At 32.1% G+C, this 26708-nt stretch overlaps 4 protein-coding genes across 6 annotated transcripts; 1 reads left to right on the plus strand and 3 right to left on the minus strand.

Annotated features, from left to right (window-relative positions):
- Positions 1–1466: 1466 nt before the first annotated feature.
- On the minus strand, positions 1467–7338 carry LOC119670689 (neutral alpha-glucosidase AB-like). 2 transcript variants are annotated; one of them, XM_038081067.1, is made up of 9 exons: positions 7284–7338; positions 6552–6667; positions 6352–6493; positions 6197–6291; positions 5615–6139; positions 5434–5540; positions 4905–5372; positions 2079–2989; positions 1467–2020 (listed from the first exon to the last, which is right to left on the minus strand). In XM_038081067.1, exons 2-9 carry the CDS (start codon positions 6650–6652, stop codon positions 1592–1594), a joined length of 2778 nt encoding a protein of 925 aa, XP_037936995.1. In that variant the 5' UTR covers positions 6653–6667; positions 7284–7338; the 3' UTR covers positions 1467–1591. The 2 variants fall into 2 exon arrangements, with proteins under 2 accessions (XP_037936995.1, XP_037936994.1); XM_038081066.1 differs by lacking the exon at positions 7284–7338 and adding an exon at positions 6940–7088.
- A 1691-nt stretch (positions 7339–9029) lies between these two features.
- LOC119670691 (tektin-3-like) lies at positions 9030–12543 on the minus strand. Its single transcript, XM_038081069.1, has 6 exons — positions 12312–12543; positions 11972–12240; positions 11525–11900; positions 9849–10060; positions 9393–9701; positions 9030–9328 (listed from the first exon to the last, which is right to left on the minus strand). The coding sequence occupies exons 1-6, from the start codon at positions 12435–12437 to the stop codon at positions 9100–9102; spliced, it is 1521 nt and encodes a 506-aa protein (XP_037936997.1). The 5' UTR covers positions 12438–12543; the 3' UTR covers positions 9030–9099.
- A 4052-nt stretch (positions 12544–16595) lies between these two features.
- On the plus strand, positions 16596–24081 carry LOC119670686 (regulator of nonsense transcripts 2-like). 2 transcript variants are annotated; one of them, XM_038081063.1, is made up of 8 exons: positions 16597–17737; positions 17806–18466; positions 18529–19515; positions 21222–21375; positions 21439–21579; positions 21643–22276; positions 22340–22757; positions 23999–24081. In XM_038081063.1, exons 1-7 carry the CDS (start codon positions 16864–16866, stop codon positions 22360–22362), a joined length of 3474 nt encoding a protein of 1157 aa, XP_037936991.1. In that variant the 5' UTR covers positions 16597–16863; the 3' UTR covers positions 22363–22757; positions 23999–24081. The 2 variants fall into 2 exon arrangements, with proteins under 2 accessions (XP_037936989.1, XP_037936991.1); XM_038081061.1 differs by lacking the exons at positions 22340–22757; positions 23999–24081 and having other exon boundaries at positions 16596–17737; positions 21643–22308.
- A 763-nt stretch (positions 24082–24844) lies between these two features.
- Positions 24845–26702, minus strand: LOC119670708 (integrin beta-PS-like). Its single transcript, XM_038081090.1, has 3 exons — positions 26473–26702; positions 25894–26368; positions 24845–25651 (listed from the first exon to the last, which is right to left on the minus strand). The coding sequence occupies exons 2-3, from the start codon at positions 26263–26265 to the stop codon at positions 25586–25588; spliced, it is 438 nt and encodes a 145-aa protein (XP_037937018.1). The 5' UTR covers positions 26266–26368; positions 26473–26702; the 3' UTR covers positions 24845–25585.
- Between the last annotated feature and the right edge of the window lie 6 nt (positions 26703–26708).

The following is a 26708-nucleotide window of genomic DNA, read 5'->3' on the forward strand; positions in this document are numbered from 1 at the left end:
AACGAGTAGTGAGCTACCTCGGCCGTATTTTTTCATTTCATTTCTTTTGTAGCAATCAACGCGTGTTTAAAGAATGACGATCCATCTCAGTCGTTTCTCGCAATGATTCGATATTTTCTGATACAGCAGCCGCTTTTGGACGACCTTCACGAAATGCGTTTAAGAGAAAACGACGATCACGCTCGAACTCATTGAACAGTCGATGAAGATAGATGTTCATCACCAAATGACGATCTTAGTTGATCGATGCATTTTATTCTGGTTAATCTGCGTCAAAAATCGTAAAAAATCATTACCTGAAAATATTCATTATTTAAATCCATTTTTTCGCAGAGACACAATTTAGAATCGATCTAAACAACACATAAGCGTGAGACTAAAACGCTATAATGATATTTTCGCTGGAAAATGTCAATCTTTCTTCCAGAGATGGCAAAATTTATGCAGCAATATTTAATGTTTTTTTAAAAGACGTAGACTGCAAACTTTAAAAGCAGCCTACGTATATACATTGTATTGAAATCACATAATTTACAATATTTATAACCTAAACAAAAATATATGCAGAAGAGTCAGCAAGAAAATCTTCTCTAGTTTCCACATTCAACCTCCACACAATAACGAGCCACTGAAGCTTACAATAGGTCATTAGTCAAAAATTGAAAAGATTTTACAGAAATGAACCTATTAACCTACAACTGAACCTTTTGATATGAGTGATAACCTCCAACAAACATTAACCCTTTTTTTGCTACAAATATTCCTTTACCCTACTTTCTAAGTGCTATAGGAATTAAGATTTGTGTGCGAATATGTGTGAGGGAGGAGAATTTACAAGGTTTAATAACACAGATAAGAGTTAAAATCCACATAAGGGAGGATTTATAAAATAAAAATTTAATGAATTTTCCGCATGCACGGCACCTACTAACGAAGTGTATTTCCTTCAACCCTTAAGTGTTGGTTGGGAGTCCTAAACATTCGTTGTCGAAATTCATGTTATCCATTCGTAAATCCTCAACTCGGAAATCTTTGAAAACTGCAAACTTCCTAATAATTGCACACTTAACACGAACCTACACTCTGATAATAGAATATATAAATTTATGGATTCTGCAACCAACATCCTCACAATCGGATATCTTCGCAGCATAGACGTCATAATGCGCATGTACGTGAAGTATTTCCCACTTCCCCTGCAACAATTCATAAGCGTTCCATATTTTTATGCCATTTCTACGCCAATAACGAAAGATTTAATTCCAGTTTGGGTGGCGCTAAATTATTTCTTTGCGGTTTGTTGTCATTCCAGTCAAACGTCCTAATCAGCAAACTGTTGCTTCAACAGAAACAGGGTGCAAACACAGCTGGTACATAAACACACAAGTTATTTCGTTAAACATCAAACTTTAAATTTATTACTAAAATTAACTACATTTAAGAGGAAAACTAAATTAAAAGGATTTTCCATTTGTTGATTTTAATAAAAGGTATTTGTATGAAAATAAAATATATTGTGTTCTGGCGACGACATGCCACTAAATAAATTGGGAATGAGAATTTACGTTTGAAAATAAAATTTCTTTGAATACTAATTATTAAGTCTAAGACTGAAGTCCATTCTAACATGCACGCCAGGCTTGCGTATAATCACCGCTTTGCCCTGTTGCAAAACGTCCAACTGCTTGGAAATGCCATCGATAACAATTGTGGCGGATTTGGGCACCTTTTCGAGCCCAGCAATCACCAAGCGCTCAATCCACGATTTAGAGTCATATTTGGGTGTTCCAATAAAGTAATTTGTCAATCGATAATTTTCAAACGCAAAGTTCACATGAATATAATTGCCTTTGCGGTAACCATAAGACTTCTCATCATCAATATAAAGTGTGCCATTTGCTTTTCCTTCGCGATCGAGGCACACAATCAAAGTGTAGGGATCATTCTGCATGAGTAAGGAAGTGCGACGGTGACGTTCCTTTCTTGGCACGATTGTGCCGCCTCTTTGGAAAACAGGTACCTAAAAAAAAATTTAGTATTTAAAATGTTAAACAATATCACATGAAATGAGGTAATACCTTATAATCATTCACTGGTATGGACTCATAACCTGACTTTTCATATCTTTGATACGTGTCTACATCGTACCATAAGTCACCAGTTTTTTTGTCATCGATGGCTGGGAAGTAGACATCTACTTTACTAACACCTTGTTGCAATACTGGACGCACAAGCAAACGATCTTGTAGTAAGAAAGAGTTGTCAATACCAAAGGCATCTTTGTCCTTGGGATAGTGTGCCAAGAGTGGTCGAACCACTGGACCTCCATCGATTTCATGCTCATAGAACATTGTATACCACAGCGGTAAATAAGCGTAACGTTTTCGTATAGCGTCTTGTATAACCAGACGGGTCTTTTCGGGATATAACCAAGGTTCACGTCGTTTTGTATCAATGTGTGCATGACTACGGAAGAACGGCAAGAATGCGCCTGTTTGATACCAACGCTCAAATAGCTCAGGATCAGGATTGCCAAAGAAGCCACCAACATCAGCACCACAAAATGATAAACCAGAAACAGCAGCTGTCAAACACATCTTAATTGAATGCTGCAAGTGTCCCCAATCTGCGGTATTGTCACCTGTCCAAATGGCAGCATACCTTTGTGAACCCGCAAAAAATGCGCGTGTTAATATGAATGGTCGTTGATTTGGATCACGCTTGATCAAGCCATCAAAAGTGCCCCATATATACATATGACCGTAGAGATTGTGCACATCCCGGTGTTCCCAATTGCCATAATGTATTAAATCTTTGTACATTGTTACTTCAGGACCGTTGAACACTGAAGGTTCATTCATATCATTCCAGAACATAACGTCAGAAGTCACAGTCTTGAAGTTCGAAAGTAAATATTGGTCGGAGTAGTATTTGCGTACTTCTGGATTGAAGAAATCTGGATAACTTGCAGCACCAGGCCAACACCAACCTGTAAAAGAATTATTGATATGTTAGAAAATAGTTTATACAGTAATCCAGTATAAGAGTACAATGGTACAATAGTTCTATGGTACAAAATGCAATCTACTGATCAATCTACTGACGAAAATTAGGCATATAAAACAATCTAAATAAATATACAATAGAATAGAAAGTAATAGGGTTCATGGCTTTCAGAGTAATGATCATATGTACAACGATTATACGACCATAGTAGAATATCAACTGACGCTAACCGAATTGGAGACATTCAGTATGTTGAATGAAACCTAGAATTTCTCTCCTTAAGGATTTGCTAACTATATAAAAGGGAACTTCAATAGAGCTTCAATACGAATACATGGATTAAAAAGCATGTGTGAAGAGAGCATTAGAGAAAAAAAGATTATTTAGGTTAAAGCAGAGATAGGATCTTAAATGAAACTTGCCTCCACGGTCATAAACGAATAGTCGATCGATTTGAATGTGCTTGTATGAAGGAAGAGATAGAGATAGAAAGATTATTTGGGATAAAGGAGATACGGTGGCGTGGCTGGATCTTAATTGAAACTTGCCCCCGTCAAAGTACTGGCACCTAACCACTTGAATGGGTCACAGTCATAAACGAATAGAACTGAAATTAGTGTGGGCTTGAGAATTTCTGCAAATCAGACGATTATAGATAATATCTATCTAATATTCTTCTCCTAGCTTAGATCAAACCCGAAAAAGGAATACAACCAAGTGTTTATCTCTTTTCAGGTGGATCTACCTGAAGTAGATCCATTCAGTTGAAATGGCAACGTAGCCTTAAATATTCATAGGCTTTCATATAAACAAAGGAACCATTTTAAATTACTAAGTAATTTTAAACATTATCATAGCGAGACATTCGTACTAAGTGGATTTTGAGTCATTTTTAACCATTTTAAAGCAAAATTTATTGAAAATAAATCCGAACTTTTTGGGATCGTCACTTCAACCTAACCGCGTCCAGCCTATTAATTGTTGATAGGGATTTTTTCCCCCATTTCTTTCCAAAGATCATAGCAATTCATAGCTCATAGCTACATTTGTTATACGTTTAAGAAGAAAATAAAACTGTTGTTATATGTGCTCTGCCATTAATGTAGCAGAAAGTGTGGCGTAATAAGTGTGGAACGCCAATTTAAATAGAATCTTCATCTAACTATCGTATAGCTTTAATTAATACGATTTTTTTTCTATAAACAACTTTCAACAGCGTTAATCAATAGTTACCATCTCTTTAGAACTGCATTTTCTGTTTAAATAGTCGGTGCTTCTCACACCTCTGAAGTGTGAACGTGCTTGAACTTATCTCTGTTCTCAATTGTATTCAAGTTCACGTTAATTAGAATTAAAACATTTTGGGCGTACTTATTGATATTACAGGCAAAAAATAAAGAATACATAATAAATGGATCGAGAAGCAAGATGAATTTAATTATGAATAATCCCTTGAATAGCATTATAAGCTTTGCCGAAGGTTCTAAGTGGTTTTAACCCCTGAGTTTTTAAATATACGCCAACACAATGGGTTTATAGATCTAAGTGGATTAATTCGCCGGTAATCTACCTATCTAGCGATGAATACAATTTAGTATGTATTTAACAAAAGGTATATTAACTACTTAAATAGGGTTTTCAACTATCATATAACTTTAAATAATATAACATTTTGTAAATGACTTTTCTTAATGCTCTGCATTATAATCCTACCCATTCCCAGTCCATCTTTATTTCCTAAACAATCCCTTTCACATTCACTACACCTAAACATACCCAAACTTAAATATTCGTATTTGTAATTCCTTTCATGTTATCTGCTCATACCACACTCATGGTTTCCCACAACAACAACAACATGTAAAGCTTATCTCAATCATATATACATAAATACTTGCCTTCATAATCTCTGTTATCTGCGTGTTTAACATAGTAGCCACGTTCAGTGCAGTCGTTGTGGAAGAAATAACCAGTATCACGTTTGATATGTGGATCAATAATAATAACCAAGTGGCGACCCAAATCTGTTAGGTTTTTAATCATATTTAAGGGATTTGGGAATTTATATTGATCCCATGTAAAGTATTTTTTAGCATCTGTATATTCAATATCGAGCCACATAGTATCCATAGGAATATCGTAAAGGTCGAAGTTCTCAGATACGGTCTCAACATCTTTTTCATCATTGTAATTCCAACGACATTGATGATAAGCTAGTGAGTACAATTGTGGTAAGTTTCCTGTACCAGTCAAATCAGTATATTGCTTAAATGTATCCATTGGTGTAGGTCCTAATAATATAAAAGCATCTATTATACCAGATTCAGATATAAACTGTGCTGCAGGCGGATCTGCTTTCCGTGAACCTGAAATATAACGAATGAAGAGATTATTATTTTACTAACCAATTGCAATTAAAATATTTACGTGAGACAAAGTTGACAATTGATGAAACAACATTATTAGAGGCTGTGTAGATGTCCACCCAGGTTTCGGCAGCATTTTGCCAATAAACGCCAGCTGTGCGTTGTGTACTAAAAGTAATTAAAAATTAATTAAACAACAAATGAAAATAATTAAATGTTAATAATTAAAATGGAATATTTACCCATGTCCATATATCAAAGGTATGGAGCCATATAGAGCCATTTTACTATCAATCAAGTATTCGAATACATCTAAGTTATACAACCGATATGGATCTGTGCCAGAAGTTGATTTCAACACAAAACTGTCAGCATGCTCCGGTATGCCAAATAAGACTTCAGCTTCTGGAAATGAGAAATCCAAAGCAACAGCTTCTGGTCCGTAAGGTTTAGAATCATGGTGTGACTTAAAATTCTCTTCCCAAGCACCAGGATCTTCATCTTCTGCTGGCTTGACAGCATTTTGTGCCTCTGGAGTAGCTTCAGCAGGCGCCGCCGCATCAACGTTTCCGTCAACCTCGTTTTTAGCTTCCGTATTTGGTTTTGTACGCAAATACTCGAAATTCATGAGTCCCTTAGCATTAACAGATACGCTCAAAACATCATCTTGGTAGAAGTCAATGCGGAACGGATCACCTATGATAACAGCTTTATTGGGACCAGAAACAATTGTCAATTGGTTTCCATCTTCATTCAGCACTTTTATGCTGAAATATTAAAGTATGATTTACATTTTTGCATATTGGTAAGCTAGCTAAACCTACGTTCCGGGTCTCGGCGTATCTTTTAAAGCGTGCTCAACTTTGTAACGTGGCCTCAGTGGTGATTTTTCATCAATCAGCACACGGAAAGTGTTACCCTGTATGTGGAAAAGGTAAGCAATTATAATAATTAACGTTAACTGCCTTGATTAATGTACCTGTAGCGCTTCTAGCTTAAAAACAAATAAATGCTGATTATCCTTGTGTATGATATCAGCAGTAACAGAGTCGGAGTAGGTATTTAAAGTACCAGGAACTAACGCAAATTTTGAGTTTCCAGGCTGTAACTTACGCACACGCCTATAAGTGTAAATACATTTAGAATTACTTTTAATTATGAAGGAAAATTATAGTTCACCTGCAAAAACTGCTTTGATCACATGTTTTAAAGTTGGTCTGGTCCACTCCGAGCGCCAGTCCGACTACGCAAAATAATAACAGAAAAAGAGCCGCGCGCATATTGTATGCTGTACGCTAAAATGTAGAATGTAAGCTAATAAATAATATTCTGAGTATTTAATAATTTGGCACAATAATATATTTTAATTATTTTTATTTTTAACTGCGATAATATTTTCGAACGTCAACACTTCAAATCGCCAAATTCCGTATCAGAAACTCGGCTGCACTTATAAATCAAATTGGCTATTTTTAAACAAATCAAAATATTTACATATAAACTTTAAACAACTTAACATGTGCAAGGGTTCTCACATACATAAAATAATAATAATAGTATATTTTACATAATTAAAAATCGATGCCCGCTGCTTGGTTACCGCAGGTGCCTCACACAATTTGTATTCGATAAGGCTTCGTACACGTCACCATTAAATGGAATTACGCTGCAGCTTTAAAGGGCTGTGGTTAGTTAATAAAAATATTATAAAATAGTTTTATTAAAATTGTGACTTTGTTTTTTTTTTTTTGCGTTAAACTGAATGACAAGCAAATTTTTTTTGCTTTTGCTTCTTCCCAAATAACAAAATGAACTTAAAAAAACATTAAACGTACTGACGATTATCACTATTAAGCAATTTTTAACACAACACTAAAAACATTTCCAAGAGAATTATAAAAATATGTTTACCTTCTACAAAATGGATTACTTAAAATATACCAAAATTATAAAATTATTAATAACGTTCGCCGGCTTCTATGAAAAAATTTTGATAAAGTTTCCTTTTTGTGCCTTTACACGACACGCACACAATGTCATGTGAAATGTCATATGGGATGAATGTCAAAAAAATGTTCGAAGTTGATAAAGCAGTGCAATGGACATGGGTACAGTAAGGGCTATAATAATGTGTCATCTTTTATAATTACATTAGGGAAACTCATAAAATTCCTTTAAGTATTTTTTAGTTTGCTTAAAATTATATGCGTTGTAATGTGTATAATTTGCTTAAGTTTTTATTTTTAAAGGCAGCTGTTCTGTTAACTTAATTGCTATTTAAATAAAATAATTAAGTAAAAATAATATCGAAAATCAAAAATATAATTAAAAAAGTTAATTTAGGTCGTGTGCGAGTTAGGCTAAGTTGCGTTCTAAATGAGGGAAATTCTAAGTTGTGCCGATAATGTAGTGATGTGTCGATACGTGTTGATAAATGGCCAAATGTGTGCAGTGTAAAAAATCCCAAAATCTCCCATTTGGTTTAGCATCAACTTAGCCTAACTCGCAAACGTCCTTAATAATATAGGGCGTGTGCGAGTGCAAGTAAATTGATAGTAAATTAAGGGAAATAGAAAATTATGTCGGTATGACAGCGAATGTTGGTATTTACCAATATTTCGAGTAGGGTAAATTGGTTAAAAATTAGGTAATTAGGTATTACCATTGTAAAAATTAAATAAGATGTTTAATAAATAAATTTGAAAACTTTTAACCAAAAATAAGAAATAAATGCAATAAATAAATAAATAAATATTTACATAAGTACAGTGCAGAAAATCCCTAGGAAATTTCAATTTACTTTACCTCAATTCACTCGAACTCGCACACGGTCATAATTAATAAATTAAACTCTTGCTTAGGTTCTTTTATTTCGTATAAGACATGATCAAAAAACTAGTGGAGTTAACATTTACAGCTTTTACATAAAGCCGCACTTCTTAATTTCAATAGTTTACTCTACTACGGACCTGATTAAATTTAAGCAACTTATTAAGCTTTATTTACAGGCGTATTCTTTCATAAGATAGTTTGTCACCCAAAAACTTGTATTCGACATTCAAGCGCATATTTTTGCATGGTTGCACTTACACTTTTACAACGTGCTAAACACTCTTATAGCGTGCGAAAACGCCCTTATTCTTCAAAAACTTTGCTTGAATGACAACTCTTGAATGTGAGTATGTTCAAGTTCGGTCGAATTATTGACATTCAAAAATGATGGTCTGCACCGCGCTTTATTAGTATGTACTCCAACAACTAAGTTCCCAACTTTTGCAAGATGACAGTTGGGTCAGGTCGGTAATAAAAGAGGTCCTGAAAATTGTAGATCTTCTCGTAGCTAAAGATGGACACGGACATTTGAAGTGAATCACAGTTTGGTACTTGTCCTCAGAGCACAACCACCACAAAAGCCATTAAATGGTAGACCCAATTTAAACCAGGCTAACCTTAAGATCAAAACTGACCTAGTGTAGATACTTGATCAAGATTGTCCTGTTTATCTAATCACTTTAATGTAAGTTCCATCTTTCATTAGACGGAGTGTACCTTCGATATGTTGTCTTACCTTTATTACCTTTATTTCTGCATATAATGTAAATCACAAAATTTAAAACATAAATGATCACATTTTAACAGTATAATTTTTTTAGTGTATTTTAAGTTCACGTAAAGTATGTACATAAATTTTACTTATATTGTCTATAATTTTAACCACGCTAAAATTTTAGTATTTAATTAAAGTGTCCACAGGGAAGGACCGACGCAACCCCATGCATTTTTCACGATCAATAAAGAGAGCATTAACTTTGCGCTTCAAGTCCGATTCAAGCATGGAACGAGTTTTCAATAAGCTCTGATGTTGAGCCTCGGCTTCCTGTAGTTTCTTGTGCAATTGATTAACGGTGCCCTGAATATCTTGCACTTCTCTTATTAGACGTAACTGTGCAAAGTCCCTTAAAAGTAATACAGAAAATTATCTATTGATTCATAAACTCTAAGGCTATGAGTGACACTTACTTGCACAGCTCCAGACCTTGACGATGAGAACGGGCTTCGAGACGTGTCTGTGCAACTTGTAAAGGCTTCGACTTATCCTGTATAGCCTTTTGTAACAAAAATAAGAACTTCTCCAAATCGAACAGCTCCTGTTGGGTTTTTTGCAAATGATTTTGTATTCTGTTTTTGGATTCAGCCATTTCCTGACAGCGCCGATCTAGAGCATTATTCGTACGACTCCAGTAATCCCAAAGGGCAGATGCAATGCCATTAACAGTAGTTTCTGCATCGCTTCTCAGTTGTGTCAGCTTAGCACGTTCAGCTTGTGAACTTAAATAATTTAAAAGAATTAATAAAAACTATAAAAATAATTTTTAAAATAATGCAGGTCTGATGACATAAGGATCAGATTCACTGAGGCCAAATGACCCAATGTGATAACGTTGTTGGAATGTTATGAAAATTTTAATAATTTACCGGCTAACGCGTTGACTGGTTGCCTCTGCCCAGGACTCCTGTGTGCTTATGCTGGGATCATATTTTTCAATGCCTCCATAATAGGTAATACCACGACTGTAGTTATTAAGTTGATGACACACTGAATCAATACCAAGTGTTGATTCTTTAAAAGTCACGTCTTCTTCCAATAAATGCTGAGCAGCTCGACAATCATTCGCTTGCTGAGTGATCTGAGTGTAGATTTGAATATAAAGTGGGGAAATTCAATATATAAAGTTTAAATAATTTTTTTTATTAATCATTATTTCTATATTTCTAATAAATATAAATCATTTTCTAAATATTAATCAAATCTGTGTTTAGGTATATTTTTTTTAAAGATCTTATGGACATTGGAAGAACAACGAAAGATTGACCAGCCTTTCACATCCTCTCACAAGTTAATACTTTATTAATATTTAATTTAATTTTCAAAGTCGATTATGCCAATAAAAAATTTTTGCTTAACATATAATATTTAACCATCAATTATAATAGACAATAATAGATTATTATTATTATTACAATAGACAATTATGAATAACTGGTAAACATTATTCTTATAATAATAGATAATTATTATTCCTCTAATAGACAATTATTATTCTTATAATAGACAATTATTATTCTTATAATAGACAATTATTATTCTTATAATAGACAATTATTATTTCTCTAATAGACAATTATTATTCTTATAATAGACAATTATTATTTTCAGGTTAGGTAAGATTATACCAGCGATCACAAGGGATCCACTTAGACCTAAAGGCCCTAGTGGGTTAAAATCTTTAAACCTTTGGTAAAGCTTATAATGCTATTTAGAGAAAGGTCTGGTAGTTCGACAAGATCCTTTAAAAAGAAAACCCCTAAAGTGATGAGGCGAAGCCGCGCATATCCTGGAAAGAAGCAAAGCAGATGGGAGATACTATCATCGTTTTCTCCACAGCTGAAAACTCATCGATCTGAAAACATATATTACATATATCTAAACCCTAATGCAAAGATCCATGTCAGCCTAGAATATTAGTACTAGGCTTAATATAAAACGTTTCAAAATATTTTAGGAGTGGTTTCATCCCAATTCTACACTTTCATTTATATTATATATTATCAATCAATATTAACAATAAATTTCAATATAATGATTAATTTGTACAATACCATATATTCCAAGAAATAACAAACACAATGACAATTTATCGTGTCTCTTAGCTCTTAACGAACATAAAATAGTTATTCAAATCCCATTCCCTAAGGTCAAATATGGAAATAATATTAATATATGTACATCATGTCTTATAAGTATATCAACTTATTGCATCCCACCTGATCCTGCAAGCTGTTCGTTTCTCAGTTATTATGAATTTTCTATCCAACTTTGTGCAGACCGAACCCTTCACAATGCTATATTCAGAGCTATTATCTTCATTAATATAAACTGTACATTAAGATCAGCTCAGATAAATATATATATTTGAGTAAAATTGATTTTCATTAAAAAAAATCTTTCTTTAAAAATGCACTCAAGAAATCTACAGATTCTTTTTATATCACCCACAAAATATAAGCTTCATATACTCTATATAAACTTCATAACTGATTAGTTAAATTATGTCAGGACTACTTAAAAATGTCTTATATATTTCATATACCTTTCCGTGAAGTTCATTCAATTTATCTCTGGAATTGCGCAAGTTTTCTATTTCCACAAGCAAAGCTTTTTCCACGGAGTCATGCACTTTTTCTATACCTTCACGTCCTTCACGATGATAGAGACATTCTTGCGCTATATGCAGTGGTGCTTCCAGACCCAACATAGCTTTAGCGCACTTGCGTTTCAGCTCCGTAAAAGCAGATGACTCAAAGACAAGTTTCTCCAATTCAGTATTCAATTCATTACGCCAGAAAGTCACATCAGTTATACGCTCTCCAATACGTCTACCAGCCTCGCGTTGACCTTGTGCAACTTTCTCATCAGTCTCACGCATCAAACGCACTGCATCATTGCGCAAACTTTCCGATTGATGTCTGAAAATAAAAAAAAAATATTTTCATAAAATTTATAAATTTATTCTAAATTAGGCCATAAAGGAGTTTACCGATTAATATTTGCCTCAGCATATTTGCTGAGGTTATTGTTGATCCACTCGGTGCCAGTGTAACGCGTATACAGAGCAGCTCTAGCCGCATGTTGAGGATTACGATCGAAACCTGTAACTAAATTCGGAAATATTATGGGATTTGTAGACATACCATCAGGTACAAAGCAAGGTTGCATCATTTGATTTGTGACAGGTTGTTCTGGTAAATTTTGAACCTCCATCATTTCGTAGGCGAGTGCCGGTCGCCATGGATGACGTTGGGTGGTCTAACCAAAAAATGGTAGAAAATTAAGTTACAGTCTCAGAATGCGAAGAATATGCAATATATACAATATACCTGATACGAAATACCGACACGCGGCGGCACTGGTGGACCAACCACGGGTTCCATGCATGGTGGGGCGCCAGCTGTGCTCCATGGCTGCAATTGTGAATACATTACAGTTTCCTTTGGTCCTGCCATTGTGATTTTGATTAACGGGCCAAATAAGTGTAAAGCAATAAAAACTCAAAATTTTCGTAAATATTGTGAATGAAATCAATTCTACATTTGTTGTGTTTTAAAATTCAATTCCGAAATCAAAAATTTTAAGGAAATTCAACAAAAAAATATTTCGAAACTTAAATCAGTGTGCCTTAGAAAATAATGACGTTTGGTAATACATATGATTCCACTAAGTTTCTATAATCTTTGCGTTCCACATATTCATCCGCACGCTTTAAGCGCTTATCCAGCAGATTGTCCTTCACCAGCCGCGAATCGAAAGTGCGATTCTCGAGGTAGGATGAACCGTGGCTCTTCATGTGTTAAATGAAGTTTTGTGAAAATGTTTATGTTTGGATGAATTGTGTTGATTTGATTTGTTGCTGCACTCACAATGGGAATGCTTGATCTTTGCAAAAGTTCTTTAATGGATTCTACTCGCGGGAATTTTAACGGATGACGTTGTTGTAAGAAATTTTCCTGAATAGGCCCAGAAAGCATTTAATAAGCGTTTGCTCTGAAAACTCTTTGTGTCGGAATTCATGGAATTATAGCAACTGAGCTGAACACGTAGTTCCCAATTTTGTTTTTCCATTTTTCCATGAGATTGTTTATCGATAAAACCTCGTTGTCCTGGTAACCACTTTCTTCTTTATTAAATGACTTTTTTCTCGCCAAAATGAATTTGGAAAAGCACAAATATTTAGAGGTTGCATTCTGACAGACCTAAGTTCATAACCTTTCGTGTTTAGGTCAGTAAATTACTTATTCGTAATGACATTAACATTTATCGATTTGCAGCTAAGTAAAGTTCGAGTCTAGGAAGTGTCCTAGATTACACTTCCGTTGACCTATAAAATTATATGTAGTAATACGTTATTCTTGATATGTGAGTAAGTGTTCTTACATATGTAGATATAATAAATCTTATTATTGATTTAAAAACAAAGAAAGTAGACACGAGCGTAGTTAGATAGGGATAGTATCTTAATGTTTGATATGTTTGAGAATTGACGTATGAAAGCTAATGAATCCAAATCGTTGTACATTTTACCTATTAACATAAAAACAACTAATTGTGAAATGCCACAATCAGATGAAGCTAGGAATACATCTCAATCGCCGACTAACGTGGCAAAACCATTTCTTCACTGAAGAACTAGGTTTGAAGGTGTCAAATAGAAGATGGATGATTGTTCCTACTGTAGTTATCTTCTGCACTAATGCTGATGACATAAATGGTTTTATTTCCCACCAGATCTGGGATATACTCCCATCTTAAAAGGCAAAACAATTCTTCCAACATCGATAAGATCTCGTCAAAGACACTGCGATGGTTCTCGCCCCAAATTTTTTAAATATTGTTCAATGTTATTTAATTACTCATATAATATTGGCCAAGTATATAAATGGACCATTATCTACCCCACTCATAATAGTGATTATTGCAAATACGACCAACTTTCCTGCCATCCTACATCATTGCTTAACTTAGTAAGAAAATTATATGAAACATTCCTACAAATTAATTTAAAAATAATATTTTTCTCAACCTCCAGTTCAAGTTCAGAAGCAAAAAGTTGACTATATATACTTAGCACCACCTTCATGATTAGATTCGCCAACAAACAGTTCACTATAGTTATTAATCTTGATATGGTAAACGCGTTTTATACTATGTATATCGAGGACTTGATTCATAAACGTCTTCTATATTGATTCCCCACTCAGCTGCTTAGATTCTCGCTTTTAGATCCTTTATATTCAGAATTTATTCAGACCTGTTATGAATTTTTCCCAGTGTGACTATTGTGCCTCAAAGTTAAATTCTAGGCACTAATTATTTTATTATCTACACACAGATATTCCCGTTTCTCTCCTGGATTCAAGCAAATTTGCTTTGCGGTCGATTGGCTGATATGTATGAGATCCAGTTACCCTGAAAGAATCTACTACGAACATAGAAGTCATTTTTACGCGCTCTCCATTTACTATAGTGAAAATTTGCATAAAAATTTTTCAAAATCTACTAAAAATCTACTCTAACTAGCCAGTGTAGAGTTCGAGCAACTACTTCAAGGCCTCATTACTATATCTATATCATTATCTATATCATTATACTATATTAATGACACGCGTACAGAAATTGTGGATAACTTTACATATCTTGGATATCTATTGACTCCCAAAGATAACTTTGTTGCTCAAGTCAAATAAGTTATTTAGAATGTCACATCCAGGCAAATTCACCTCAAAAATGTGCTAGTCACATACGATTATTTAACAGCAAAGTCAAATTAATTTGCTATAAGGAGCTTATCTGCTCTTTGTACTGTCCCATTAGAGAAAAAGCTCCCATCAGATGATTTTAAACAGGGCCTTTGCAAGAGTTATCGTAAGAGTATCAAACACAAGCGCAGATTTGGTGGGAAACACCACCCAAATTCTCTTACAGACAACATTTCTCAACTGATTCGCATTAACGATTATCTATTCCCTTGGTAGGAAACACTTAACCTAATCTCATAATCTGCTTCCTGACATCCTTCAGGTCAACAGCCTACTCATTAACTTGGTTTACACTATAAGGTATAGGATTCCTTAATTTGTAAACTACAACGTTGATGAGTGCAGAACCAACCATATTCTTATCCCTCTCTACAATCGCAATTACTTTCACCCAGAATGTAGAATATACTCTTGCCTAGTGTGACTGTAATCTTGTTTTAACCACACCCCTTAACCAAATGCTGGCTTTAATAAATTTAATCTGTTGAATGTTAATTGATTTTGATTCTGCACATGATTAAAGAATCAAGGACCACCGGTTGGAATCTATTTCACAAATCATTATTTACTGGTGATTGTGGTAGGTCAGGTTTTATACTAACAAACTAGTTAGGTGGAAGTAACCTAAAAGTCTTTTCAAGCTTTTTCAAATTGCAATAAATAGAAATTTTGCAATTAACCAAAAGCTAATTGCGTTCAAACTGGCGTTCAAACTGATTAATTGCAATTAACGAAACGTCAAATTTGTTTCTTTGTTGTAATTCTGCAAATATCACAAATAAACAAAGAAACAAAAATAATTATTACTTAAAATTAAGCGGAAAATAATTTTTATACATATTATTAAAATGGTCCAGTTTTTGATATAATTAAGATCTGTTTAACACTTTCATTGAGTGTGTTCAGTGTTTAATTTTTAAAAAAATTTAAATAACTTCATGTGATTGCAACATTGGCGCATTGTCTAAAACGGATTTTTAGACTGTATGCGAGTTCGAGTAAATTGATGGTAAATGGAGGAAAATAGTAAATTATGTCGATATGGCAGCGAATGTTGGTATTTACCAGAATTTCGAGTAGGGTAAATTAGACAAAAATTAGATAAATTAGGTGTTACCATTGTGAAAATTTTGTAAGATATTTAATAAATAAATAAATATATTTGAAAACTTTTAATCAAAAAGAATAAATAAGTGCAATAAATAAATAAATAAATATTTACATAAGTGCAGTGCAAAAAATCTCTAGGAAATTTGAATTTACTCGAACTCACACACGGCCTTAATATCAAAAAACTAAAAAAGATCGAAATTACTTAGGAAATGTTCTTTTTCTAGCAAGTGATTTATAAACGTGGCGAGATAAAATAATACAACCGGCTAGAGAAAATTTTTGAGCGCCATTTTGTAGTGTTTCGCGTACAATTTTTACCACATTCCACAAAAGTTTGATATTTATTGCATACAACTATTGAGTCATATTGGATTCACACAAAAGTTTTGGTTGTAATTTAATACTGAACTCACATAAGAGTTTTGTTTGTAATTTTAGTTGTCAAAAATTTTCATTTTGCATTGACAGCTATAATTACAAACATGATAGCTAAAATTACATACAAAACTCTCGTACGAGCCTAGTATAACTCAGTTTCCTTACTTTATTTTTGAATTCTTTGAATTTGTCTTTGAATTGAAATGTCATAAATTTGTAATAATAATAGTAAAAACTTTAGTCGAAATATTTGTGGAAATTCTATATAATTTTATATATAATAAAAAATAAAATAAATAAATAAAATAAAAATAATACATTAAAAAAAAAAATCTAGTTCCCTCTTTGTTTATATTTCAATAAACATTTCATACCGCATTTTTCAAAAGTCATGAGAAATTAAAAAATTTGACGAAATTCAACCGACAACCGCGTTCGAAAATTTTTTCGAATATGAACTGCGTTATCAACATAACGTCAGCTGTTGTCGATATATTTTGCATGTTATTTATGCCAAGCAAACATAAAAATTTTTAGAAGATATGTGGTATTTGAGTTTTTAATAAAAAGTAAACGGATTTTTATGCAGAAAAAAATTATTCGGAGTTATTGGTAAAATTGGATAATGAGTGAAGAAAAACAAGAAACGATAGAAAATACTGCGCTTCAAGATGCACAACAACAAGAAAAGTTGGCGCAAGAGGAACTTGACGAGCTAAAGAACTTCATTAGTGAACTGCAAACAAAAATTGCCTCAAAAACAAAATTACGAACTGAGAATTATGATTGCGATCGTCCCGCCGAATCACACTTCGCTAAATTGGACTCGAGTCTTAAGAAAAATACGGCTTTCGTCAAAAAACTACGCCAATTCACAGCTGCGCAGCTCGATCAGTTGCTCAAAGACATGACGAGTCTCAATTTAAGCAAATATATCACAGAAATATGCTCCGCTGTATGCGATGCAAAAATCAAGATGACCGATGTTCCCGCCGCAGTTATTTTGTGTTCAAAACTTAATCAAATCTACTCCGATTTCAGCGCCAGCTTCCTGGAAGCTTGGCAGAAGACGTTAGCGCTTAAGACTGGTGAGAAAATTGCAAATCCAAGTAAACTGCGCGTTGATCTGCGTTTATTTGCTGAGCTTGTCAGTTCCGGAGTAATAAATAGTAAACAGGGACTTTCGCTGCTTGGCGCTGTGCTGGTTAATGTCATATCGTCAGACAAAGAAGATCACAGCAATTTTTCCATAATACTTTCGTTCTGTCGTCATTGTGGTGAGGAGTACGCCGGACTGGTGCCTAGGAAAATGTTATTAATTGCTGAGAAGCACAATATGACTGATATACCGAAATCTGATTTCTTAACATCCGAGAAGCAGCAAAACCTACGCTCATTGCTTAAGGATTACTTCAAGAATTTGTGCAAACATTTATTATCCGAGCAGGAAGAGTTATTGAATATGACCAAGAATATACGACGCACAGTAGAGTCAAAAGGTAAGTTTTGATTGCTATTAGATTATAATACTTATTTTATCTGTTATTTACGTTGGTTGTTTCGTTAGGTGAACTTTCGAATGATAAACGTGAAAAATGTGAGATAATGCAATCGAATTTCGACAAACTGCATACTTCAGTGCAAACACTATCCGACCTCATTAACGAACCACTGCCAGAGTTGGCGAAGGAAACGGAAATGTGCAGCCCCGGCACTGTCATTGACAGTATACTTGAGGATACTTCGATGGGCGAACTTGATCCCTGGGGTGACGAAGAGACGAAACAATTTTACACTGATTTGCCGGATTTACGTCAGTACTTGCCTAATTTTTCAGCGCCTAAAGTAGACAATGAGCAGATTGAAGAACCCACAGAAATGACAGAGGAAGCGATTGATGCCAATATCGATGCTGATATTGATATTGATGATCCACCATCAGCTTCTTCAGATCTCGCTGCTGATAAAGAAGCTGAAGGTGATGAGAAACCTGAAGAAGCGACCACGCAAATTTTACCCGAAAAAATAGGTAATGCACTGATGGAAGTTGGGCGCAGTTGCTCTGGTTATGTTTACAACAGTAAACACCAGTTCGATCAGTTTTTAATTAATCTCAATAATTGTGTTAATAAGGAATTGATTGATTCTGCCGCAATTGAGTTTCTGCTCAACTTCAATACCAAAAATAATCGGAAAAAGTTAACGAAGTCAATAAACACAGTGCAAAGGTGAGAAACGACTATTTTTGCTCATCCTTAATTATTTGAAAATAATATTGAAAATGTTTCAGAACTCGTCTGGATTTGTTACCGTTTCTTTCGCGTTTTGTGGCAATCGTGAATCTCTGCAACACCGACGTCGCTATAGAGTTGTCGGAGTTGTTACGCAAAGAATTTAAATGGCACATACGCAAGAAAAATCAGTTGAATATTGAGTCGAAGATCAAAATTGTACGTTTCATTGGTGAAATGGTTAAGTTTGGCTTATGCAAGAAATTTGATGCTTTGGGTTGCTTGAAGATGTTGTTGCGCGACTTTCAACATCATCAAATCGAAATGGCATGTGCATTTGTGGAAGTAGCCGGTGTTTACCTTTACAATTGTCGTGACTCACGCTTACTTACGAATGTCTTCCTCGACCAAATGATGCGTCTGAAAACCGCAACTGCCTTAGACTCCCGCTATGCAGCACAAATCGATAATGTTTATTATTTAGTGAAGAGACCGAAAGACCTGAATGAAGTCAAAGTACAACGTCCCGTCATTCACTCCTACATACGGAATATTGTTTTTGAAGAGCTGTGTAAGCAGAATGTCGATCGTTGCATTAAAATGATGCGTCGCATTAATTGGGATGATCCCACTGTGAAGAGCTATGCCATTAAATGTTTATCAAAAGCATATTTGCTGCGTTTCCCACTTATACGTTCACTGGCAGATTTAGTTTCTGGATTGACCTCATATCAAGAGAATATTGTTGCCAATATCATTGATAATGTGTGTGATGACATACGCTTCGGTTTGGAGAAACACTCGCCAAGATTGGCACAAAGACGTATTGCCATGGTCAAATATTTGGGGGAGCTCTATAATTATAAATTGATAGATTCGATAACTATTATAAATATGCTGTATTCAATTATATCACTTGGAGTTGTTTACGAGGACGGCGTTGTTTCAGAGCTAGATCCACCTGATAGCCTGTTTCGTTTGAAATTAGTAATAACACTACTGGATACTTCAGGCCAATATTTTACGAGTACTCTCAGTCACAAAAAGTACGTATAAACTAAAATACATTTTTTTATTATTAATTTTATTTAAAATATTTAAATTAATATTGCAAAAAATAATTATACCCAAAATTTGAACGTAACCGATTTTGAACCAAAATCGATTTTGAACCACCATTTGAGTGTAATTGAATCTAATTACTAACAGAATTTCTGGCTTTGAGAGTTCTAAATAATTAACGAAAACTATAAAAACTGGTATGGAACCGAATCAATGGTGTCACAGCACTTAAAAAATGTATGCAATCCACGCAAGTCCTGCGTGAAATCTTTATCACAAATCCTGATAGATTAAATTAACTGCCATTCCGCATCACACATCCAAAAGGTTTGGGGTAGGGTAGATGGTAGAATAAAATATTACTCTTCGTAACGCGGTATAGAAGTGAAGGGAGATTAAAACTAATCTATATTGAGTCTAGATGACTACCTCGTTTAAATATATAAATATATATATATATATATCGGTATATATAAATAGGTGATGCGTATATATATATTAAATCCTTTAACTCCTAGGAGGAGCATAGAGCCGCACATAGAGTCGGTAAAATAGAGATAGTTGAAATCTATTTAGACTTTTGTGTTGAGTAAGAGAAGTAAATATATGGATGACATGATGAAACGTACAACTGTGATTTCAGCAAACGTCAAAAATTTACGGATTAAATCATAAAAAATAAACACCTAATTCGTGGCTATACCATGAATCAACATAGTTCTTGCTGTGCTATGTAGTCATATTTGTTCCTAAGAGATCTTACGAGAACTGATTTGTAAAGTATAGTTTCGAAGAAAATGTTTCATTTATGAGTTGTAGTAGTCGGACGGTAACCATCGTTATGCAAAAGTTGTTAGCAAAAAAGTATGGATGTAAGGGGATGTGAGACTATATTTATTGATTATTGTTTTAAATGTTCATCTTTGTGGTCCACAGAGACAAATCATCTAAATGGCAGTTTGGTTTTCTTTACAAAGTTTTTTTTACACTTGAATATGACTAGATATAAGTTCAGTACGTCTTGCGAAGTTAGGGGCGAATGATAGTAGTACCTAGGGTGTTTTCGATCGCCCAATATTTTGTCCATGCTCAGTTAAGTTATATACCGTATAAGAGGGTTACAAGAAAGGTAGGGTCTACCTACGGCGTTTTAGTTCCTATATACCCTATAAGAGGGTAACAACAAAGGTCGAGTCTACGTCTAAAAGCCACTCGTCAATTTAGACGACCAAGTGCCGTTCACCACTTTCAGCAGAAACTATAACAGCAGCTATCCACGGGTTATATAGTCGGAAGTGGTTGTCTCTTAAAACCAATATCTTTAAAAGCTCTTTGAATTAAAGATAAAATAAAACTATTAAATACTAACAAAATGAAATTATTATTGATTGTGTTATAATTCGTTCCAATCTAATATATTATATATATATTATAATTTTATTGCAATATATAATTCTACAATTATTATTATTTTGAAGTATTTGTTTTTTTGACGGGCTTAGGTCTTTTTTTTTTGTTCTATATTACTTTAAATAAGATAAAAAAATATCTTAAAAACACTAATGTTACTTACAAATTTTTTATATTATTTAAAGCAATGACCTAGAAGTCCGGCAAAAATTAACATTTATAAATCATTAAAGTCTATATCAATATACTTATATGAACAAAAACAATATTTTGTGTTTAGAATGGACTATTTTCTTGTATTTTTCCAACGTTATTATTGGCATAAAAAGTCTCATCCCATATTTAGTAAGAACGAGAATACATTTGATCTTTTCCCAATATTGGTGGATCACATGTACAAGGAGTGTTTTACATTTTTGCGTCCCAAAATGAAAGTACGTAAAACCAAAGAAACTTAAATACAATATAATACAATGGTTTTATTTATTTATTTCTAGCTTTATAAGAATTTGGAAGAGGCAGTGACAGCTGTAGAGGATCTTAAATTAAAATTGTATCCAAATTTAGGTAAAACAGCAAGCGAATCAAATGATAAAGGCCTTGAGTCAATTTCTGAAGACAATGAGTATGATGATGGCGTACGTAAACAAACCTACCCGCAAATATATAGAAAATTAATTTAAAATATTTCCTCTCTACAGGCAAGTGAGAATTCGAACTCATTAGATAGCCGTCGCAATAGCGTACAAGAAGGTGATGAGATGATGAACGCAGATATGGGTAACACAGGCGATTTTGGTAATAACACAGACTGGACTGAAAACGAGTATGTGCTCGAAGACTATGAGGAAAAAATGCCAGAAAAGTCCAAAGAAGATTTAGAGTTTGAACAGATGTTTGAGAAAATGGCTGCCGACTCCTATCAGGAACGTCTAAAGGAAACGGTTAAGCCGAATACAAAAGATATACCAGTACCAATGGTGACGAGAAAAAGTAAGAAGTCATATGAACAAATAACATCGCAACAAGGAAACAACGACGACACATCCAAGAATTCGAGTGAGGGCACACAATTCGTCCTAATGATGCGCGGCGGTAAAGGAAAACAGCAGTTTAAACAGTTCATAGCCCCGAATGACTCGCATTTAGCTATTAACTTGAAAAAACAAGAAGAAAAAATTCGCGAGGAACATGAAAAAGTTAAGCGTTTAACACTGAACATCTCCGAGCGTATCGAGGAAGAGGATTACCAAGAATCATTACTGCAATCACAACGAAATATGGCCCAAAACTCATATCAGCGACCCAATAAACAAAAGTTTAAACATCAAAGAGGTGCACCAGATGCAGATTTAATTTTTAATTGAAAAATTTGGTTTAATTGAGTTGTTATTTTAGATTACTTTTATGTGTCTCAGTAAGAGGATTTTGAAATCAAGTTCCACACTGGGCGGTTACTACAGTTAGTGCATGTACAGTGGGTAGCACACAATAGAAGTTCTGATAATGGAATTTACTTAATGCAAATGGTCAGCTTACCGATAAAAGCTAATGAACAGTCTTTCAAAGAATCTTCTAATGAAAACACAGAGGAATTACTTTCATAGGTTCGAATGAATCTAAAACATTCGTAACAGGCACAGGCAGAAAATTGAGTTTCTCTCGCAGGGCAAGATACATTAATATTTAATTAAACCAATTTCCACATCTGATTAAACGAATCAAAATTATAAATGCAAAAATTTCATAAACTCATCCGATAATCATTTCGAAGGTTTTTTTGAATCCATCGGTTCAATTCAACTATTTAAGGAATGTATTTAAAATCGCTTCTCATTTCTCTAATTTGTTCTATTATTTATTTTAATTAAATACCTCTCTCTATGTATTTAATGAATTATATAAAAATAAGACAATACCATTTTTTCTTTTTTTCGACATGATGCAATCCAGTGCCATTCTTAACTTCTTAAAATTAATTAAAATAATTAATTAAATAATTTATTTATTAAATTAATTGAATAATTTATTTCTTAAATTAATTAAAAAATTTTTTTATTAAATTAATTCAATAATTTACTTATTAAATTAATTGAATAATTTATTTATTAAATTAATTGAATAATTTATTTATTAAATTAATTGAATAATTTATTTATTAAATTAATTGAATAATTTATTTCTTAAATTAATTAAAAAAATTATTTATTAAATTAATTCAATAATTTACTTATTAAATTAATTAAATAATTTATTCATTAAATTAATTGAATAATTTATTTATTAAATTAATTAAATAATTAATAATAAATTAATTGATAATTTATTTATTTAATTTAATAAATAGTTAATTTAATTGAATAAATAATATGTTTAATCAATTAAATAATTAATTTATTAAGTTAATTTATTAAATTAATTGAGTAATTTATTTATGAAACTAATTGAATAATTTATTTATTAAATTAATTGAAAAAATTATTTATTAAAATAAATAATTTATTGAATTATTTATTTATTAAATTAATCAAATAATTTTTTTATTAAATAAATTGAATAATAAATTAATTAATGCAATAATTAATAGTAAATTAATTGATACCTAATTTATTTATTTAATTGAATAAATAATTTATTTATTTAATTGAATAAATAATTTATTTAATTAATTTATCCAATCAATTAAATAATTATTTCATTGGGTTAATTTGTTAAATAATTATTTAATTAAATTATTTAATAATTAATTAATAAAAAATTGATTAATTAAATCAATTGAAAAATTTATTGAATTGATTGAATAATTAATTTTTAAATAATTTTTAATAATTTTGTAAATTTTTTGAATAGTTACAAAGTTAATTAAAAAGTAACTAAAAACTAAGTTATTAAATTAATTGAATAATTAATTTAATAAATTAATTGAATAATTAATTCATTAAATTAATTAAATGAATGATTTTTCAATCTTGATGTAGTGTTCTATTTTACCGACCTGAAGTTTCTATATATGCTGTTTAGTGTTTATAACATATTCTATCTTTTTTTTTTAGGAAGCACCATTGGAAATTCTGTTTTAAATTCAGCGGTTATTGTAATTTGAATAGGAATAGGAAGAATTTCAAGTTTCTTGTGTGCACCCACTGATTAATTTTCATTCGGAGGTAGAAGAATTTTCTATTTCATTTAAATGAGTAATATAAAATATAAATTCATATAAAAAATTTTGTTTTTCAAAAATTCTTACTTTTCAAAATCTAATTTTGTTTTTTTCTAATTTTAATATTAGGACTATAAAAACATTACTGTGGAATAAAATTTATATCTAAAAAAAAAACAATGTACTCTAAAATATATTTGGTTTTACTTAAAAAATTATTTTTATTTATTATAAACAAAAAATAAAATTATGCACATTTTTAAACATTAAATCAAAATATTATTTTTTAATCAGTACAAATTACAAAATATATATTTATAATTAATATTTTAATAAAAGTGTATATAAAAACGCATTACATTAAAAAAAAAATACCCATAAAATACAAGCTTAATAGTTAGTTGCTAAGCAGTAAATTTTTTTATCAATTTTAAAATTAATACAGAAATAAATTATTAAACAAATTAAAAATAATAGAATCAAATTTATTTTTTATTTAAAACTGATAATATATGCAAGGTTTTTTGTTTAAAAATAATTACAATACAATTGTGTTATTTAAAAAAATATATATTAAACATTTAATTGTTTTTCTTAAATAATGCCAACTTAATTGTCAATTGCAAAATTAATTGTTTAAAATATATATTGTAATATAAAGCATCACATAGAAACGTTAATTTTGATTATAAATAAAAATTTTTAATTTTTGGACACTTATTGCAAATTTGTTACGTTTTTTAAATATTTTTATTTATGTTAAAATATTTCATAATTTGGCTGCTATTCACAAATCGTCATTGTTATAATAAATACATTTAGTTATTTTAATATTAACTTACAAACTAATTTTATAAAAATTAAAAATACACACTCAGTTCGTGTATAAAAAATAAAAAGCTTTACAAAAATACTTAAAGTTTAAGGCAAACTCTTTTCGTATTACTTTTTAGGCACATTTACAGTACATTTCTCATATTTTGTGCTTATATTAATAATTAAATATATTAGAAAATAACATATATATTTATATATATAAAGAAAGTGAAAAAGTTTTGGTAGAAATTAGAGGGACGTTTGTAAATAAGTAACATGCTTTTTTTGTAAGTAACATGCTTTTTTACAAAAGTTTAATTTAATAAAAAAAACCGAGTTGACATTGTTAACGTTTTAACTTTAAATCGAGAGTTAAAATTATATATATATGTACTTTCATTTATATATGGAAGTGTAAAAAAGGCACAATTTGTTTCCCAAGTCGAGATTTGCTTCTATTTTTATGGCAGTATTTTTTCTCTACGTTCCATTTTAAAATATTTTTATATTAAACACGTTAACAATATGTCATAGCGTTGCAGAAAATCAATAAATTTTGCTCTTTTCTATGTTTTTGAGAAGACTTAGTTGTACATAAATACAAAGTTTTGAATAGTTCAGTTGATTTTATGGCAAAATATAAAAATTCGTTCATTGTTGTATTTCGTTTATTTACCCGCATACATTGGGTTTTTGAAGGTAGACGTAGCTTGCTTGTAGATTGGATTTTCCCCCTTTAAAAAAAGAAAATGAAAATATTATTATTGTTATTAATTAAATGTATATATTCAAATTTGCAGACGGAGGCACAAATTATCATTAAATACTTAACATTTTCATTTGTTTGTTAGAAAAAGTGTATTAAATTTTCACTAGTGTCCTTCAAGGGATCAAATTTAACCACAATTTATTAATAATTTAAACGTTTTTAATGATAGTTTATGCTTCGGTATATCAATGCTTTTATGCAACTTACAGTATCCCATTTGGCATTCATACGTTCCTTTTCGAAGCGTGCAAATTCTCGTCTGTCATGTATCGTCGTCAACAATTTCCACAATAACAATATAGCCAAGCCAACTAAAACAATGGCGGCTATAACACCTAATACTATGCCTAACATAAATACTTTTGGTGGACATTCACGTTCTTGTTGCGCATAAATTTTAATTTCATTATTAATTTCAGTGTATTTGAATGAAAATTTGCAATCGTCTTCATCGAAGAACCAACATTGGTATTCTTTTTCTGGATCATCTATGATGACCTTCTCAACTCCAATAGGATTTATGTTAATGCAATTATCTGCACAATCCTTTGGATCTTTCAAAGGACCAGTTTTATACATTTGACATTGGACACAGTCTTTAAGCTCTTGACAACGTCTAGAACATGTGGGACATTTTTCACAGTAATCGCCAGAATAACGACCTTCCTCAGTAGTTTTGCATCTGAAATGAAATGAAAAAAGTAATAATATAGTACATATACGAAATAAAGTGAGTGTTGTTATTCATGTGTAAATAAACAAATTTCCAGTTACTGATTAACTTACTTGCATACACCACATTCACATTCACCGTGTCCGGAACAAATTTCACCGCCATTTGGTGGTATGCATGTGTGATTGGAAGCTTGACAATCGCAAGCTGCACCAGTCCAACCAGGTTTACATTCACAAACATTACATGCGCATATACCATGATCGGGACCAGAGCATAACTGTTGCTTATGACGTTCACACGAGAAGTTATCACACTCACAGAAGTCGCCTGTTATTTTTTCTTCGGG

This window comes from Teleopsis dalmanni, chromosome 1, assembly GCF_002237135.1.
Source record: "Teleopsis dalmanni isolate 2A chromosome 1, ASM223713v2, whole genome shotgun sequence".
Taxonomy (NCBI): domain Eukaryota; kingdom Metazoa; phylum Arthropoda; class Insecta; order Diptera; family Diopsidae; genus Teleopsis; species Teleopsis dalmanni.

Excerpts from the sequence above, each read along its gene's own strand:
- LOC119670689 (XM_038081067.1), bottom strand. The coding sequence starts at position 6,652 with ATGCGCGCGGCTCTTTTTCTGTTATTATTTTGCGTAGTCGGACTGGCG. Across the intron at positions 6,140-6,196 it reads GATACGCCGAGACCCGGAAC|CATAAAAGTGCTGAATGAAG; the intron begins GTAGGTTTAGCT and ends TTAATATTTCAG. Across the intron at positions 5,373-5,433 it reads AATTGTCAACTTTGTCTCAC|GTTCACGGAAAGCAGATCCG; the intron begins GTAAATATTTTA and ends GTTATATTTCAG.
- LOC119670691 (XM_038081069.1), bottom strand. The coding sequence starts at position 12,437 with ATGGCAGGACCAAAGGAAACTGTAATGTATTCACAATTGCAGCCATGG. Across the intron at positions 10,061-11,524 it reads TGAATGAACTTCACGGAAAG|ATCACTCAGCAAGCGAATGA; the intron begins GTATATGAAATA and ends ATCTACACTCAG. Across the intron at positions 9,329-9,392 it reads CAAGGTCTGGAGCTGTGCAA|GGACTTTGCACAGTTACGTC; the intron begins GTAAGTGTCACT and ends ATTACTTTTAAG.
- LOC119670686 (XM_038081061.1), top strand. The coding sequence starts at position 16,864 with ATGAGTGAAGAAAAACAAGAAACGATAGAAAATACTGCGCTTCAAGAT. Across the intron at positions 17,738-17,805 it reads ACGCACAGTAGAGTCAAAAG|GTGAACTTTCGAATGATAAA; the intron begins GTAAGTTTTGAT and ends TTGTTTCGTTAG. Across the intron at positions 21,580-21,642 it reads ACAATGAGTATGATGATGGC|GCAAGTGAGAATTCGAACTC; the intron begins GTACGTAAACAA and ends TCCTCTCTACAG.
- LOC119670708 (XM_038081090.1), bottom strand. The coding sequence starts at position 26,265 with ATGTATAAAACTGGTCCTTTGAAAGATCCAAAGGATTGTGCAGATAAT. Across the intron at positions 25,652-25,893 it reads TGAATGCCAAATGGGATACT|GGGGAAAATCCAATCTACAA; the intron begins GTAAGTTGCATA and ends CTTTTTTTAAAG.